At 39.7% G+C, this 16,541-nt stretch overlaps 2 protein-coding genes across 2 annotated transcripts in view; both read right to left on the bottom strand.

The window, feature by feature from the left end:
• The window catches only part of LOC144665185 (uncharacterized), a 292,253-nt gene that overhangs the window by 44,917 nt on the left and 230,795 nt on the right, over window positions 1–16,541 (bottom strand). Inside the window, exon 19 of the mRNA XM_078526363.1 lies at window positions 583–642. Within this exon, the coding sequence (XP_078382489.1) occupies window positions 583–642 (60 nt within the window). The remainder of the gene's footprint in view (window positions 1–582; window positions 643–16,541) is intronic.
• The window catches only part of LOC144665210 (uncharacterized), a 51,469-nt gene that overhangs the window by 5,516 nt on the left and 29,412 nt on the right, over window positions 1–16,541 (bottom strand). The gene's annotated exons all lie outside the window — the stretch shown is intronic.

Genomic DNA, 16,541 nt, shown 5'->3' with positions numbered 1-16,541 from the left:
GCAAAAGATGAATTTAGAATAGACCAACAATAATGAAAATACTTTAATTCTAACAGGAAAACAACTTCAAACACGTATGTCCATACCTATGTGGATATAAGACATTAAAACACAAATGTTATTTTTGACAGTCGTTCAGATCATTAAATGTTGGGTAGTGCAACGTAACAGCGTGAAAAAAAATTATCAATTATATCTCGATATAATGAACATTTTGGTCGTTTTTCCGCGATTTCGTTATATCGAGGTTTTCGATATAACGAACCCTCGATATAACGAACAAATTTCACCAGTCCCTTGGCACTTCGTTAAATCGAGGTTTCACTGTACCAGTTTATTTTACCCATGAGTATTGTTCCACTACGTCAATGATTCACAAAAGAATGTTCCTGATTATACTGAAGTTAAAACCTTATAAGAATATTTTTACGGCCATTTCAATGCAAATGGTATATGAAGACAGTTTTTTTGTCTTGTAGTTATTTATTGTGAACAAATGTACCGGTACGTATTAATATCAGCACTGTTGCTCTTATACGTCAATGTAGACTTTATTACAGAGTCAGCACTTTGAGCGCATACCTGTTGAAGACACTTGTTCTGTGTATTCTGAGGTTTGTGAAGCTGTACTTTCATCTGAATCTGATGAGAATGAACAAAGCATCGTCAAAGAGGTTATAATATTGCATAATTTTATGATGTTATTAAAAAAATAAATAAATAACAATTATAATAAATCGTATTATAATGTCTGTCCTCAACTAGTAGGCCACTTCTGGCCAACTACAAGCCATAACTTAATATTATAATAAAGATAGTGACGAAAAAACGAGGATGAAAAAATTGATGAACATTACGCAAAGATGCATACCGTATTTACTCGAATAAGCGCCACGGTAGCCTGCGAATACAGCCGCCTCTCATTCGCGTCCCGCAACGAAGAGCGAATGAGAGGCGGCTGTATTCGCAGGCTAGCGCCACGGCGCTTATTAAATTTTTCGCGCCTCAAGTGCGGCGCTTATTCGAGGGCGGCGCTTATTTAAAATTTGGACGCCACAAAGAATCTAATCTTTTACAGTAATTGAAAATAACGTCTTTTGATTTTGTATTAATCCCTTGTTTGTCCTGGCAAAGATCGTGGTCTTCACAACATTTACAGAACTACGTATTGTAAGAATGTTGGATAGAAAAACTAATGAGCAAGCAGTAAAACAATCATTTTGAGCTGCAACACATCGCTTTTGATGAAAGGAAGTGTCCAAGTTTGTTTTAGAGTTGCTTTGTTGTGCTGTTTTATGTCAAATGGATTTCCTCAAATAAGCGCCACATCGGGACTGCGGCGCTTATTAACTTTTTTTGTCCCAAATGCGGCGCTTATTCGAGGGCGGCGCTTAATCGGGGGCGGCGCTTATTCGAGTAAATACGGTATATGCATGCTCCTTGGAAAAAGGAATTGGCATGGAGCAGAATAACATAACAACAACAACAAACTTTTATTTACCCGAAATATTTACAAAAGGAAAACTTAAATGTTTTTAAATGTCAAAGTTAAATGTGTTACAGTCAACTCTCTCTTAACGGACACCTCCATAAGACGGACACCTCTACAGGGCTCAAAATAACGGCCGGTCAACGGACAATGTCTGGCCAAAATGACGATTTGTCCGGACAAAGTTTTGGTTCGGCGGTCGTTTTGACCGGTCACGTACACGGCTTTCAAATAAATAACACACACACACAAATTTATTTGCAGTATTTCTTGAAATTTAACAGTAAAATCATAAAATATCATAGCAGCTTGCAGTCACAAATTTGTAGAATACAAATGAGACGGTAAATACTCACTATTTTGACCGGTCAAAAACGAGACATGACCGAGCAAAAATTGATTTGGCCGGTCAACATGACCGGTCAGTATCCAAAAATTATTTTGAGCCCTGCTCTATAAGACGGACACCTCCATAAGATGGACACCTCTATAAGACGGACACCTCTATAAGACGGACACCTCTGTAAGACGGACACCTCCATAAGACGGACACCTGGTCATGGTCCCTGCCGTTTTTCAGTCATTTTACTGTAAGGAAACTCTCTGTAAGACGGACACCTCTCTAAGATGGACAACGGACACTTTGAAACCGCCAACGGACAGGCACTTAAAGTTATTTTCTCGTGAATAATACTTCAAAATTTGTTATCGACATATAGCATAGCAGGTCAGCCCCTTTAGAACACCAAATTTACCAAAAACAATCCGCTAAAACGCATTACTTCTCTGCTTAAACTTGTAGGTTTAGTTTTCTACTTACAGTATCACTGTTTGTTATTAACAAACAAGTCAAATCTCTGATATTATTTTTGTTCCACTTTATAGGTTTTGCTAACGTAAGCGACTAAAACAGACGTGTATTCGTTGTACATAGCCGTTTAGCTTTATCGTCTCAAAATTTCTCGTGTCACGTTACCTCGAGCCGGACACCTCTATAAGACGGACAGTTGACGCCGGTCCCGACGGTGTCCGTCTTAGAGAGAGTTGACTGTACTATAATGATAATCAAAACGGGATAGTACACCAATGTTACCTACAGCATAATTATGTTTACTTCTAATTTTGTTTTTAATTCAATGAGTTCCCATACAAAGGTAATTTTTATGAGCGTAGTAGGGGTGGGGGGGGGGAGGGGTTGGAGCTGGGGAGATTTTAAGGGGATATTTAATTTTAGCCCCATTCAGGGAGTGGTCAATTTAGTAGGATATCTGGCCATGTATAATATATGAAGTAAAAAAACAGCAAAATAACTGTAACTGAAGATTTTGCCACAGAAAGGATACAAAAAAAATACATTTGGTGATATTTCAGTTTATAAGGTCTACTAATTAAAGATCCAGCAGTGCTGCTCACTGGTTTGTCACTGTGGTTTTGTCAATATTACACTTACATCAACAGAGGGGGCAGCCTCAAATTACTATCCTTATCAGTTGAATATTCAATTAGGGAAGTTTTGCGCCTAAGTTTTAATCTGCCGTTGTCAGGGGTGACAGAGTGAGCTAGTTTCCATTGTAAACATCTTGTGCTATTGTTGTCAGTGATTCAACCTTCGAGCGAACAGGACTGCTGACGTCAATAGCACAAGATGTTCCAATGGAAACTAGCTCTGTCGCCCCTAACAACAGCACAGTTTTAACGGTAAAATGTGGTAGCAAAACTTTACTTGTTGCATACTCAACTAATACGCATAGTAGTGTGTAATAAAGCGGGAACTCAAAATATTAATTAGCATTTCCGTAAGTGTTGTAATGCTGGCAATAACTAGTGCAAAATATCTGCCAGAATACATAAAATAGGCTTTCTGGCATTCTGATCATTGAATAATCAACAGCATAAACTCACTAACCACCTGATCATACATGTACATTAATTGTCTTAAAATGGTATTAATGAGATTAATTATTTTTTAAAATTTCCAGTGGATGCCCAGGAACTGGACCCCACATTACCCCACCTTGTATGATAGCAAATATATTTACAGGGTTTTCGTTTGAGGCCGGAGGCCGGACGTATCGTCCGGTTGTTTCCCATACCACGTCTGGTACTTTGATACCAATATTTGGGATTTTTTTAAAGAGAACTTGAGTAAACTCCGGCCCTGTCTGGGAAACTGATTTCTTGGTCCAGAAATGCTGGAAACGGCGTTTCTGAGTGTTCTTTTTAAAAATTTCCTGCGGGGGCATACCCCAAAGAGTTATGGGTATAATGTCCTTGACTTCATTTGAACCAAGATTTCATACTCTGCCTCATCCAATAATTGAAGGGCTCAGTGAAAAACCCGTGGCGGAAGTGATTTTGGCTAAAAATGAACATTTGAGAAAACAAATACTCATTACAGATTTCACATGTGTGTGTTTATTTACGTATCTAAAATATTGTACTGTATTTATTTTTCCTGGTTTTTGCTTCATTTTTAAGAAATAACATACCGGTTTGAACAAGGCTCAGTTTTTCAAGTTCGCTTGATGTTTTTAGAAGTTTATTTGTTGCATTAGCTACTTAAGGTGCCGACTGGAAAAACCTAGTTTTTTGCATATGTTTATGTTATTGCTCGGAAACAGAGCAAAAGCCAGCAAAAATAAATTCATTACAATGATTCACTTTAATGTAAACAAACCTGCACGCAAATTTTGGAGTTGTTTTGGCAATGTTTATTTTTAGCTGAAATCACTTCTGCCATATTTGCACCGAGCCTTTCAATTGCTAGACTAGTAGGCCTGATTTCTGACCAACAAGAAGCCATAATTTAATATTAATATTATAATAAAGCTGATGACGATAACATGTAATGAGAATAATGAACATTACGAAAAAGATAAACGCTCCTTGGAAAAAGGAATTGGCATGGAAGAGAATAAGATAAGTTAAGACCTGTCTACTTATTAAAGATGCAGACCACAAGGGAAGGGGTAGGTTAAAAAAATCCTTAGGGAGTCTCCAAAATAGCTCACCAGTAAACCCCCAGTCCCGGCACACCACTCCTTTGCTCATTTAAAATGAATGGTCCCTCATTGGGTGCATCTGTACTTAAACAGCACTGTTGCTCATGTTATGTTTGAACACACCTGTTGCGGAGTCTTTTTGTCTGTATTCTGTGGAGGTTTCTGAAGCTGTACTTTTATCTGAATCTGATGGGAATGAACAATGCATCATCAATGATGTCATTAACCATATTACCTACATACACATGTATGACATGATTAACAGAAGCAGGAAGCCTCAAGCCAGTTGACCCATACTGCTGTAGCTTATTTGGGATGCTAGTCCATAGCAGGGCACCCTCCCAGCATAATGACACTGGTACAGAGAGAGGCACTATGGGAGTAAAGCATATTGTCCACGAACACAGCACAATGACTTCAGCTGGGCTCAAACCTGGACTGCTTGATCCAGAGTCGGGTGTGCTAACCATTAAAGGTCACTGCGCCGCCCACCACAAATTAGCCAAACAGCAAAATAAAAAATAAATTTTTGTTTGTTGAGTTCAAATAGATGCTGCTAACTTAAATGAAAGTTATAATTATTAGCCTACAGCTAGCTTAGGTAGCTTGCAGTTATAAGCCTTTATATTGGAATACCGTAATGATTCGATTTAGCGCCCTCCTTCCAAAATATAAGTGCCCCCTTACGAATGTGTTTTTGTAAATAAGCGCTCCCATTCCAATAAGCGCCCCCATTCTTATTAGTGCCCCCATTCTTATAAGCACCCCTATTCTAATAAGTGCCCCGATTGTGGATAACTGCCCCTACTGAAGTCTTTAACGCCAACTAGATAAACTCCTGACTGTTCACCGTACAGTTCATGTATTTATACCATGTCATAGAAAATACAGCCAATCAGAATACAGGAAAGCCGTTGTATATTCGACGGTATTCAACCCAACCTTCCCATCGTGCGCTGCGATCTTATTCTCGATGAAATTTAGTGAGCGTATTTTCTATGGCATGGTATAAAATAGTTACACAACACTTTCTCGTGGTATACTATGGAATATCCCACTTGTCACTTGTATTTTCTTCGTATACACACTCGCCTAAAGGCTCGTGTGTATACCGAGAAAATACAAGTGACTCGTGGGATATTCCATATTATTATTCAACACATGCGCGCGCTGCCCATATATGGTCAAAATGTAAACGATATCTGTCATCCGTACATAACAGATATCCTGCGATATACGTAGGTTGCGAAGATTCGTCCGAAATCTTGCAAAGCGCTGCATAATTACAGTTTTTCTTTCTGCAAAATGTGTTTCGTTGACAATTTGTTGAATAATAAAACAATTATCCTGCTCAATCTTGCGTAATATCGTCTGATTTTAGCCAACTCGGCCTACGGCCTCGTCGGCTAAGTATCAGGCGATATTCCGCGCGATTTCGCAGGATAATTGTTAAGTATACCACTCGAAAGCGTTGCATAACTAGTATATATTTACTGCTGAAATTTACAATTATTTTAAAAGTAACTGAACTTATAATAATTTCTAACTGTTACGGTTTCTGTTATTGTTAGATTGTTTCTCAAAAAATTAAATAAGCACCCTGTCCCGAATAAGCGCCCTGTCTCGAATAAGCGCCCTCCCTTGAGGTGCCAAAAGTAAATAAGCGCCCCGGGGGCTAAATCGAATCATTACGGTAAGGAATTTGTGGCTCACCAGTCATGATGTCATACGAGCCATTCAGGGTAGCCTAAACAACACTTTGTTAGTCTAAATAGCACTTTGGTTAGCCTTATACTAACAGTAAAGGTAGCTCTTGCTTGAAAAGACCAAAAATTTTACAGAAACGTATGAAATTTAACTGGAATTTTCAGAGGGGTGGGGGGTTCTTTTAAAAATCCCTTTCGTGGGGAAGGTATGGATATTTTATGGAACTACACAATGAACTCAACAGTAAACTTTACACTTATCAAACAACTATTCAGCAGATACTCAGCAAAAGTTTATCACCAGACTTTTTTAAAAAAGGTACATACATGTAAGGGAGGAGGGGGAGGGGGGGGGTGAGCTTGTGCACATAAAAAAAAATCTATAAAATAGACTGTTGAGAATTTTTTGCTGTTTTATAATAATACATGTCCACAAAAAATGAGTATGAAAAGAAAAAGAAAAGCCAGGGGCAAATCACACCCATAACATATACAAGGTTAGCTCAACATGATTGCTTTCTTGTTCACCTTTAGTCCTGGATTAATTCAACAGTTTTGATTAAAGGATAAAAGATAAGTTGCAATGAGCTCTAGAGAGGGGAGTTCAAATTAAGAGTGGGGAGGGAGGTGGAGAACAGAGCCTTAACATTACAGATCCACACCTGTTGACGACTTCCCTTTTGCTCCTGTGGCAGTTGAGGAAATGGAAGAAAGTGTCTTTCCATCTTGACCTGTTGAGATAAAAAAAATGCAATAATATATCAGAAATAAGCTGATTTCAGCTGAGTGAAAATACCGGTATATAAAAAGCAAATTGTTTCACTGGATGTGTTTGTGCATAAAGTAGGGTTCGCTTAAACTCTAATTTTCTCGAGTTAAATCGAAGTTTATCATATTACTAAATGATAGGTGAAAGTTCTCCTGAAGTTTGAAAGCCATCACAACAAAGCCAAAGAAGTTATAATGAAAAGTTTGACATGGACAAGCTTGCTCTAAATAACTTCGGAGACACCTTAAATGCTGCTAATGTAAGTGAAAGCTTTAGAATGTGGTTCTGTTTCTGCTAAAAGGACCTTATATAACTAGCTAGTCAGAATACTTTTACATTTTACAAGGTGCCCCAGGGGTATACTGGTCAATACTTTCCTTGCACCAAATGCAAACTACATGTAATATCCAGTCAAACCCGTATTCAGCAGCCACCCTCTATTAAAAGGCCAGTTGTCAAAGTCCCGAAAGTATATATTGCAAGTATAATACTGTACATGTAGTTAAAACTCTTATTTAGCGCCACTTGTACACAGCCGCAGCCACCTTTCGGCCATCGCATTGAGGATTAGTCTATTGTTGTTATCTCTATTAGAGCGGTTTTCACTTGAGTTTCGAAAGTAATTCATATTTGCTTTGGTTATGCATTACTACACATAGTGATTGGTTTAAAAATCTTGCGCCACTTTCTTAACCAATCAGAAGTGAAACCAAAACCAATCATGATTCACTCGCACATGTTTTCACGCGCATTGTGTTTTGATTGGTTGACTACAATGTCTGTGTTTGTTTTGTTTTGATTGGCCAGAATGAGTACTAATAGGTTTTGGTTTTACAAGACTCAGTTGAAAACCACTAAAAGCAGCCACCAAGACTTAGAATATGACTTGTGTAGTTTTGACCAGGAAAGATTCCAAAATAGAAAGTCGCAACTGATAAAAATATTTTTAAAAAACACACGCTCATTATCATCTTGACTGATCGCATGATTCCGTTGTCACTAAAGCTAAGTGTTAAGATTTAGATTTTCTGGCAATAAAGTGATGATTCTACCACGCCATATGCTAATTTCTAAAAAGCCCCTATAAAGCAACCAACCTCTTCGCTTAATAGTGGTTCAACTGTATATCATATCTAGACAGTATAAAATGCACAAGCACACACCTGTTAGTGACACTGCGTGTTTGTTCATCTGTGCTTCGTTGCTGTCTAAAGAAATAACTGCTTCTACCTTCACAGTCATTCCTCCATCTTGATCTTATGGAGAGAATATAAATTTATAATTTTAATTTGTTATTATTCTGATTTTGTGGTTCCAGAAAATATCCATACCCCCTCCAAGGAAAGGATTTGCCCTATGCCCCCCCCCCCACCCCCCTGGAAATTCCAATTAATATAGTTTCATACATTGCAGTTTTGGGTCTTACCGGTAATGACCCCCGCTCCTCCCGGCCGGAATTTCCAATCCCTTCTGTGGGGGGAGGGTGGGGGGGGGGGGGGGGAGTATGGTCCTTTCCTGGAACCACACATTATAATGGTCACTGTAAAATTTTTAGGATAGCCTAAATTTTGGCACATTTCCTGGACATCCCTAAATTAATTTTGATCCCAAAAGAGACATCTGTTAAAATCAAACAGCGTAAAACTGAATTATTCTTACTGCTGGTAAAAATAATTAATAAATACATTTACCTGTCAATGAAAGATTTAAGGGGACAGCTTTACGTGGCCTTTGCACTAACTCGTGTATCATTTCCTTAAATCGCTCGCATTCTTCCTGCCAGTTGTAAATTTTTCCATACTGTTCTCTGAGACGAATAGCATGCGCATGTCTCTCTTCTACTTTCAGCTCAGATAAATCATGGATTCTTCTTGACCATTCCTCTGGCTTATCGGAATTGACTACCACAGACTTCCCACCTTTCATTCCTTCTAATGCTTTAGCTATTCCACATTCACTGGAAACAAGAACAGGGACACCAGCCGATATTGCTTCCAGGGCCACCAGACCAAAGCCTTCTGTGCGGGATGGCATGACTATTACATCAGCTTGACGAAACATCTTTTTTATTTCTTCATAGTCACAATAGCCACGGATGGTTAGTTGGTTCTTTGCTATTTTTGTTTCATTGAGAAACCACTTCTGTAATTTTTTCTGTTCACCATGTGGAGAGCCAACAAAAGTCAGTTCATATTTCCTCCCAAGAGAAGCAAGCGCCTTTCCTATGATGTCATAACCCTTGAGTTCAAAATCCTCAAAACTTCCACGACCAAACATGAAGACACTAAACTCCTCTGCTGGTAGAAATTTGACCGGCCTTTGAATGACAAACTTCTCAAACATTCCAGGTGTAATAACTTCTACTCTGATGTCTGGAAGCAGTTTGCTGTATTTTCTTTGTAGTAGAGAGCCCACAGCAACAACCAGGTCGGCTGCTTCGCAAAGCTCTATTTCTCGTTTATTCTTCTCTTCGCTTTCTGCAATTGCATCTGCTGTGGCGCCTCCTTCCAGTTTGTGTTTACCCAGGTCTTCGCAGAATACATGAACAAATTGAACCCACCAGCATTTTGCCCTGTCCGAAATAAATTGGGCAGCACTTCCAAACTTTCGTCCATGTCCAACGACGACATGAGGATGTGGAAGATCTGATGGTGGCATTTTCAGTCCTTCCATAAGATCAGCAGATCCTGGAAGACGTCGAGCGGCGATTAAATTCACTCCCTGTTTGCTCGCATCTTGTCTGTCTTCTTCGCTGCTACTGCAAACATAGCAGTGGATTTTTATCTTGCCTGTCGATGCTTTAGCCAGATTCACTGCAAACTCTCTGTTGAAAGTCGACAGGCCTCCCTTCGAGGATCCCCACTCGTCGCAGATGAACAACACATCGATACACTGAGAAACATCGCGAGGAACACAACGATTTCGCCCAGGCTGCTTCGAATCATCCTGGTCGGCTAGACGGAATACTCTATCTTCTCCGGCGTCTTGCAAGCGAATTCTTGCAGCTACGGAAGCTACTGTTCCCATTTCGCCTCCATTCCAAACACATTATATTACACTGGAATGAAAACTAGCGGTGGTTTGCCGCGATCTAAAGCTAGCAAACACTTTGTGAAAAAGCGAAAATTGCAATATAAACTTCCGTGTCTTTACGAAATGAACAACTTCCAGCCGCTCCCAGTTCTCAGGTTTCACACAGGGTATCTTGACCAAATTTGGCGCGTTGAGTCCAGTCTTCGTTCCTGCCGGAGATCCCCCGAGAAGTGCGCTCATGAATAATGAAATAATGAGTAAATGAAGAATGAATAATGATAATGAGTAATGAAGTCGTCCAGGAGGGGATTCCCTCACCATCGCGCTAGTAAAATTTTGCGTAGCCTTATCGAGCTGTCTTTGGACCTGTTTTCTTCTCTCTTCGGAAATTCTCCCGTCTGAATCTACCAGCAACTTCTTGTTCCAGCCATTATTGATGTATATGTACTCCTAACTTATTTATGGTCACAAATGAGTAAAACCGTGTTAAATTCAAGTGTACCTAATACCGAATTAGTGATCGAATTTACAACAGTGAACCGAAGGCACAAAACGATCTGAGAACTTACTTGCTTTAGCTGGTCTTAGCTCTTTCAAGGTCAGGCCGCTCAAATTTCGACAAGCCCTACACTTCAACGGCCTTATTGCTTCAGTCTTAGTTAAAATGTCGATGCAAAATAGGAAAATGTGATATTTTGCCCCTTTAAAAAATAGCTCAAATTCTGTCTTACAGATGTTTATTTTATTTTGCATGAATGTTTAAATTTTGAGGTGGGTTCATACGGGTAGATTTTGAGAAAAACGCTGTTAAAACAACTAGTGCCCAGTCCCCTCTTAGGCACTCGGGATCGGTCGATCGACCATTCATTTTGGCTCTTTATTGATTGTTTATTAGCATTTTTATTGGTCAAATGTCGCATATGATTGCTATATGCTTTAAAAAACAGTAATAACAGAAAGAAAGAACATTCCTGAACATTTTTAAAGAGAGTTAAAAGTTGGGCTCACTTACCCCCTCAAAACTGATCATGATTAAGCCACCTTAAATTCAAAGGAAAAATTCCTTTGTCGCGTACAATTTGTACAAGCGCCGCCCTCGAATAAGCGCCGCATTTGAGGCGCGAAAAATTTAGTAAGCGCCGCGGCGCTTATTCGAGTAAATACGGTAATATAACTGGCTGTGGTGTTTGTTTGGTACAGAAATTGTTAGTTCTTTTTAAATTAATTTTCAAAGTTGTGGTAAATTTAAGCCTTGAAAGTGGTCGTTACGAGGGCGCGTTCGTGTGAACCGAAAAAATAATAATGAATGAACAGATCAAGCGAGTTGTGGTTTTACTATAAGTACATGAAAGTCTTGCGGCAACACACAAGAAATGAGCGAATTCTGTTTTCAAGCCAGATCGACCAGGCCGGTTTTACAGACAGGTTTTATAGCGGATATTTGTCAAAACAGACTTAACACAGCCGTGATACAGTAACTTTAATTTTGTAACGGTGGATGCAGGTTGGACTATCTGACATTTAGGTGAAGGGAGAAAAACACCAAAAAAATACAATGTGTTAAGGTTTTCATTGGTTGTATCTTCGTAGAGTAAGATGTTACAAGGTTCTAAGGCTTTCGGTAATCTTCAAAAACTGTCCGTACTCGTAAAAAATAACTTCTTCTCTCCGTGGCTTAAACTCGATTCTGGTATGTGAAAACTATAAGCTTGTCAATAAACGCGCCCTTTCGATAAGATAAAGAGTATTTCGTTTCACGCTAGCTTCTAATTAATAATCATCAGTTCTTATCTCATAAGGTTCCGTTCTTAGGTAGGTTCGCAAAGTTCAAGGTTCAATTCTTAGATTCTTAAAGGTTCAGTTTCGTTTCTTCACACAATGTGAGTCTTGGTCTACACTGCACTGTACACTAGCTCGCTGCATTTTTAATTCATTATCATTATTTTATTTTACCTTATTGACATCGGAATTCGGAAGAGTAAGATTTCAAGACAATTTATATAGAAAAAGTTGCATATTGGAGGAGTAAGGTTTGTTCCCCAGATGCAAGGGTCCTACATTGACCTACAATTAAATCTAGTAAAAATGTGATTATAATTACTATAAAAAAGGCATAATAACATTTAAAATTTCACATAACCCACCAAGGGGGTTAAAATTGTTGCTTGGTGCATAAATTTGTATCAGAACATACAAACTTATACAAAAATATCGTAGAACATTATTATTATCATTATTCTACACCAAGAATCTACATGCGGGCCTACTCCTGCTTGCATCAATGTTGCATGTATGTGTGGGGTGTTCTGCTTTCACAGTAAAGCACCCACACTGTGCGTATTACGCAGGGCACTTTTCACCATTCCACCACCATTATTTAAAGAGTTTCTATCGTAAGCAACCTCCAATCCATTGTCTTTCATTAAAAGATTTGTACTGCGAGTGCACGGGCCATTGAAACTGGACTGTTCTGCACAAATAGCGCTGCTTTGTAAATGAAGAATGAAGTTACTCTCCTTTGGTGGTGTACTGGTCTTTGTTGAATTTACCTGATCAACATCAGCATGAATAACTTGGTCGTTCTGTGTGTGAGTGCATTTCTCTCTCTTTCAGCACAGTTTGTCGTGACCTCATCTGAATCATTCATACCTCTATTTGTCACGCACAACGCCTCCATATTGGGTTCAGCAGGGCTGAAATGTACTGCGTCGTTTAAGCTTCCTTCACAATTACCACTTAACACCGCCAAATCTGCATTAGAAAGACCACTGTCTTTACCAGAAGCTGACTCAACCAGCTCTGTCGTCTCAAACTCGGAAACTAAACAAAATTCGTCCTGCTAATCGTGCCAGCTCGGTTACCGGGCTTACATGAAGAAGCCCTTAACGGCCATGCCCTTAGGGCGTCTTCATGTCAGCCCGGTAAACAGGCTGTTTCGTTTACCAGGACAAATTTTGTTGTCTGTTCATATGGAAAATTTTAGCCCGTTTGACTGGGATAAACTTTTGCATCATTCACGGCTTGTAACTTTAATAATAAAGCTTATTCGCATATTTTTTAAATGGAAATACATACAAAGCAAAATAATGCTTCTCGGTAACTGGGCCAGCCCGGTCAACCGGACTCATCAAGAGGCCCTAAGAAAGGTATCTATTAGCTAGGGGCAAAATAAAGCTCGCTTTGGACACGCCTAGATTAGTCTCCTTTAGAATAAGGCTGATTTTTTTTTTTTCGACAGGCATCCCCTCCCTTTAACATAACATTCCCTCCGGTAAATATCACTTCTCAGATTTTGTTTTGTACCAAGTAACGGTTTTACAACCGAACGCAAGATCAGACGCGCCACAGAATTATTCTCGTTCGTCACGTGGCCAATTCAAGTAAATAAGCATTTGTGGAACTCCTAACAACATTTCCCAATATTTTGTTAATAATGACCATAAGTCACATGTTCGTATGTGTAATTCTTCGAGTAAGCTTTGAGTAATTTTCCTGCAGCGCGGAGCCAAGCATGGCTTTTATGTTCAAAGCAAAAAATACAAATTAAACGGTGTAAAAGGTGAGAGAGCCAAGTCCCTAGCCAAACTCTGATTGGTTAGTGTCTATGAAAGTAAAATGTCAATATCACTCTCTCTTCCGCTTTCGTGCGGACTGGGAAATGGGGAGAGGTAAAAAGTTAGCGCGCGGGGCCTGGAGAGAATGACAACGAAATTGCGCTGGGGACATTCATTCTCGTCCCATAGCCGTTTCGTTTCTCTTAGCCGGCTTGGCACGAGAAAACGGAGGGCTCTGGGGACATAGAATTTTTGAATTAGTTCGAATTTTTTTGATTGGCTGTTTGGAACAAAGAATTCCTAAACGGAAGTCAAAAACATAACGACTCTCTCATACATTCTTTTGAAACGTCATGACTGCATACATGAAGACCGGAAGTCCTAGAATCTAGGACTGGAAATTTTCTGTCCCCAGAGCCCTTCGTTTTCTCGTGCCAAGGCTCAGCCGGCTAAGAGAAACGAAGGGCTATGGGGACGAGAATGGGGGACATTGGGAAGTGAAAGGGAAAGGCGTCGTCCCGCACGCTCCCCCTATTTTTCGTTTTTTTTTTGTGTGTTGTTTTGCCTCCCCCCATCCACTGAAGGGCCCTCTGCGGAGAAGAGTCAATGCCAGGCGCAGGAAAACACAATGATACCAGACTCGTACCCAAGACTCTCGATCTAGAATACAGTGCAAGCGCACTGCTCGTTAGGCCACTGCGTCACCAAAACATCAAGCAAATCTAAAAGAAATGCCGGAGCAAATCCAAAGATTTTCAGGAACTGTAGGTTCGGCCTTAGGATCAAGGTTAAGTCTACATACGAGCTTATTCCGGTTTTCGTAGCATTCAGTGACTAGAAGAATTTCTACCCCTCACCACCGACCACAAACGCCGGCTCCGGCCAGTCCCGATTTTTATGAACGCACAGAGTGGTTAATCAGATTCAGCCAATCAGATTTGACCAGAAGTCCGTTAACCGCAGACATTATAATGGGGACCGGCCAGAATCTGCGTTACTGGCATGTTGCTGACTGACAGGAAGGTGGGCTCTTTTTCAACTCCGCTTCGTGAAAAACAAATAACACGCGAAACGAGAACAAATATCTCACGATATTTTTTTTCATTTTTCCACGATGTTTTCTCTCATGATATTTTTTCTCTCGGTTGTATTTGTCCTCACTCTTGTGAAGTACAAATATCTCACGGTATTTGTACTTCACTAGACCGGTTTAGCCTGCGTAACTGGCGGTTTTTTGGGGGGTTTAAAGCTCGCACAAGCAAGCGCGAGGCTCTGGGAGTTCGCCTCTTGCTTGTGCCCGCTTTAAAACCCCAACAAAACCGCCAGCTATGCAGGCTAAACCGGTTTAACAGGTTCGGTATTCCTCTTGACCGCGCGAATGATAAATCAAAAGCCCTCTGGGCTTAGTGTCTTGTGACTCTTTTCAGAGTTTAATTTATATGAAAATAGACCGCTTTTCACGTCTATTTATTGCTTGTAAAGATATCGAAAATTAAAAAGCGTGCATCTAACATAAAGAAACATTTAGACTCCTCACCCCTAAAATTTAAACTTAAACTTAAGCTACTTTTGTCGCTCGATAAAAGTTGTGACATTCAAAACACGATATACGAAACTCTTGATTCACTTGTCAATTCAGAAACCTTTGTCGTGAATGCTTGCGCTGAACTTCACGATTTCACAGCTAAAGATAAAAACAAAGGTTTATTCCAACTACAAAAGGTTCTCACGCGAAAGGCTTAAAATCCAACTAAAAAATATATATAAGATTTGGGACCTAAAAGACAACAACACCGAATTTTCGATCAAGTGATCCATTGTCACGAGAGCAAGCGCTTACAGGGGAAACCCGTCACGCTGCAATTTGTGTCTGACGGAGAAGCTCTGCATACTATCAGCTGACAGACACACCTTGAACAAAAGATCTGAGCTTGTTACCAAGTGCAGGCACGAAAACAAGTACTACACGGCCAATCAGAGACAGGATCGTTCCAACCGTCCTCCATGAACGTAGTTTAAATTGTATTTCACCGCATCTAACGACACAGTCTGATGATCGCTTCGTGCGTTAAACTCTGAGTGAAGTTTCTATCTTTAATTATTGTATAAGATTACGTGCTTAAAGTTTTGAAATCGATGCCTTAATAGTATCCATTCCGATCACAATCACGGTAATTAAGCGTCCATTTTGATTCATACTAATTGGTCGTTGCTATTTCTGTCAGGCGGATAATGTTTGTACTTATTATTGTCACGCGACTTGTTTCCGACACCTTATCAAAAGCGATTTTTCCAAGCAGCCGAAAGTAGGCTTGACTTAATTCAAAGTACATTCCAGCATGTAGCCGTTGAACAGTTATAGGACTCCGATAACAGCACAAAAAGAATACAGACACACAGATTCATAAGCATTTATCTGTCACAGATAATTCTTAAATATCTTAAAAAGGTCAACAAAGTCACAGATTTTCCTTTGTTGTTTTGTGTCTGTGACTGATAAGAACGTTTTCAGCCTCACGTTTCAATAAACTCACGCACACTACCAAGCAAAGTTTCATGGTTGTTGACCTTTCGCGTGTGTCTTCGAGTAATACTCAAATTGAAGACACACAAGGAAAATAATGTCCACGGGATCAGTTGTTTTGAACTAGTTTAATCAGCACAAATTCTAACTTGCCTAAGCTAGCTAGTCAACTGAAGTAAAGGCACACATGTGGTTCGACTACTACGGTCTATTACATCTTTGAAATCGGATCTAATCAAAAATGGAAACGGCAAAAAAAGGTTTTCCTGACATATTGTCGGTCGACATACCTACAGTTCTGTAAGGCGCAATCCTGTTTAAGTGTTATTGTCAGAGAAAACCGGGCAGGAGCAAAACATCGAGGTCGGCCATTTACCTTCATCTTTTCACAGTATAAAAGCTATCTGAAAAGATTAGCAACGGTGGCATTTGCAGCAGTAGACGTTCTTTTTTCTTCGAGATAT

The sequence above is a fragment of the Oculina patagonica genome, chromosome 9 (genome assembly GCF_052425735.1).
Source record: "Oculina patagonica isolate OP01 chromosome 9, crgOcupat, whole genome shotgun sequence".
Taxonomy (NCBI): Eukaryota; Metazoa; Cnidaria; class Anthozoa; order Scleractinia; family Oculinidae; genus Oculina; species Oculina patagonica.
This window is presented reverse-complemented; position numbering and strand designations above follow the sequence as displayed.